Source organism: Chenopodium album, chromosome 15 (assembly GCF_948465745.1).
Source record: "Chenopodium album chromosome 15, dcCheAlbu1.1, whole genome shotgun sequence".
In the NCBI taxonomy this organism is placed as follows: Eukaryota; Viridiplantae; Streptophyta; class Magnoliopsida; order Caryophyllales; family Amaranthaceae; genus Chenopodium; species Chenopodium album.
The window spans coordinates 21123533-21125927 of NC_137848.1; the positions used below are offsets into that span (position 1 = coordinate 21123533).

General features: G+C 35.5%; 1 protein-coding gene across 1 annotated transcript; it reads right to left on the reverse strand.

Annotated features, from left to right (window-relative positions):
- Nucleotides 1-1070: 1070 nt before the first annotated feature.
- LOC145582073 (uncharacterized) lies at nucleotides 1071-2184 on the reverse strand. Its single transcript, XM_081639105.1, has 2 exons — nucleotides 1520-2184; nucleotides 1071-1273 (listed from the first exon to the last, which is right to left on the reverse strand). Exons 1-2 carry the CDS (start codon nucleotides 2156-2158, stop codon nucleotides 1106-1108), a joined length of 807 nt encoding a protein of 268 aa, XP_081495231.1. The 5' UTR covers nucleotides 2159-2184; the 3' UTR covers nucleotides 1071-1105.
- Nucleotides 2185-2395: the final 211 nt, after the last annotated feature.

Consider the following 2395-nt stretch of genomic DNA (forward strand, 5'->3'; position numbering starts at 1 on the left):
AATAAGTATAAAAATGTTTTTTATACTATACGAAATACTTTCACCGTTTTTTAAGTTGACACCGTCTAACTTTAACACTATTTACCCATTACACTTTGACTCGCTTTGGTTATTTATAATTACGATAAAATATAGTCATGGTGAGAATTTGTTACATAGAAAATAAAATACAGTCATGCATAGGCTTGTTCCCAAACTTGCAGTAGTGGATTCTATCGTTTAGACGGTAGATCATTCGTTTAATGTGTCAAACTAAAGATAAAAAGTACTCTTGCTTAAATTTGCAATTGTTTTAACAAAATCATTACTTAATCTACTACAAGTACTACTGTACTAGTCATGACAAAATCCAGTATATAAAGTTGAAGAGTTATCAACATTCAACAATTTCTAGCTTCATAATCTTCCTATAAAAACATGAGAGATGTACAATGTAATGCAATAAGCTTCGAAAGCCGCAAGGGGGCATTTATTCATTCAAGTTGGGATGCTAGGACCAGAAGCTTCTACCGTTGAAGTAGTGTAGAATCTGAAGTCAGACAGCAATAGCCAAACCTTCTGTTTCATTCTTAGCATCAGTTTCATTACCCTGAACTTGGTGAATTCAACAGCACCCATTAAAATACTTGGATTTTCTAAAAGAGAATTTCTGCTGTACTCAATTATCCAAGTATTTGGTTCAAATTGCACAACAGAAGCACTCCATTTTCTTAGAATCCATGTTGTGTTCGCCTCTCGAACAGTATAAATGATCTTGCCCTCAGGCCACTGTTAAATGAACAAAATATACTTCAGAACATAGCAGCAATCTTTCAAGCCCATTAGCAAAAATAAAATACTATACTATGTTTTTGGATTTGATTCTAAGCTTTAATATCTTAAGTTCCTCATCAGAAAGTTGAATACTCTCAGTCAAAGCCTCAAAGGTACAATTGCTACACCATTTAGTATTGAATTTAGTATTTTGTCTGATTGAAATAAACACTTTACAGGATTAACATGAAAATTACCTTATTAAAATGACCAGATATTATTCAAACATTATTGTCTTAGCTCAATTAAACAGGTAATGTGGGCATGTCACATATACATCTACACATTAGTCTTAACCTGACTCACTCACCTCGGTAATTCTGCCAGACAACACCTTATATGACCGCGACGAAAACCCGGCTGTTAAAAGACCAGCAGTCTGCAGAGGCCACCCCCATATCAACACTTCTTCTGCTGCAGATTTGTACAATGTGCAATATGACATTGAGATCATGCCATCCTGAAAATATACAGCATATTTTATTAAATCAATATCATAAATTGGTCATTTGTTTCTGCCTTATGACCCATACCAATTGCAGAAAAATTCTCAAGTCTATGACATGATTGACATGTATACATTATTGTTGTTCGACAATAACAGTTGCTTATACTATTATTAGAATGCCTGGAAAAAGATTGTCACTGTTAACAACGGGTCAATGTATAAAATTTGCAATATTTAAGATATGAAATCATTGTTCACCTGATTAATTTCCCAAGAAGAATCACCAAGTATACAGCTTGATACAGTACCATCAACAAAATCATTAATTTTTTTCTGAATCAAAATCAATCTTTCACTCAAATTCACAACCCCAGAAGATTCTTCAACAATCTCTCTCAAAATCTCCCCAGATAATCTGGGCCGTAAAACCCGAATAACCCCCCAAGAAAACCCGAATTCCAACCCAAGAATCAACCCAATCAACAAAACCCACCTCAAAAACTTCCATCCCAACCCCAATTTCCTCTTCTTCGGCTCAACAATCTTCGATTCAACCGTTTTTTCTGTTGATCGAACAACCGTCTTCGACGATGCAACATCAGCAATCGGAGGAGTTTTGGAAATAGGAGTAGAAAGAAGAGTAGGGTCAATCGAAACCGGGGTTATATCGACTTCCGGTTTCGAAGCTGAAAGCTTAGTAAGAGAGTTTTTTTGAACACTCGTTGACATAAGATCTAAGGTAGCAGTGATACTATCTAAACACATTTTGCAGGTACAATTGGCGTCTTTGCGGCAATCTGGGAAGTAATTGGTTTCTCTTTCATCTTGGAAATTGGATCTGTTGTCTTCCATGGATATGGGTTGGAGAGATTTTGGAGAGAGAAGCACTGTTTTCATGGTGGATTTTTTTGGGTTCTTGGAGTTTGAATGTGATTTTGAGAGTTAGAGATTGAATGAAAAATGATTAGGAAAAGTTTTTAGTTTGTTTGAATTTGAAATCTTAACGGTCGAGTCTGGCGCTTGAGGATTTGTTTGGCTTGGGCCTATGTAATCTGGGCCTGTGGGCTGTATCTTTCAGGATATTGTATCTCTATAAACATTTTCGTTAGTCCGAACGTTATTGTTAATTATCGT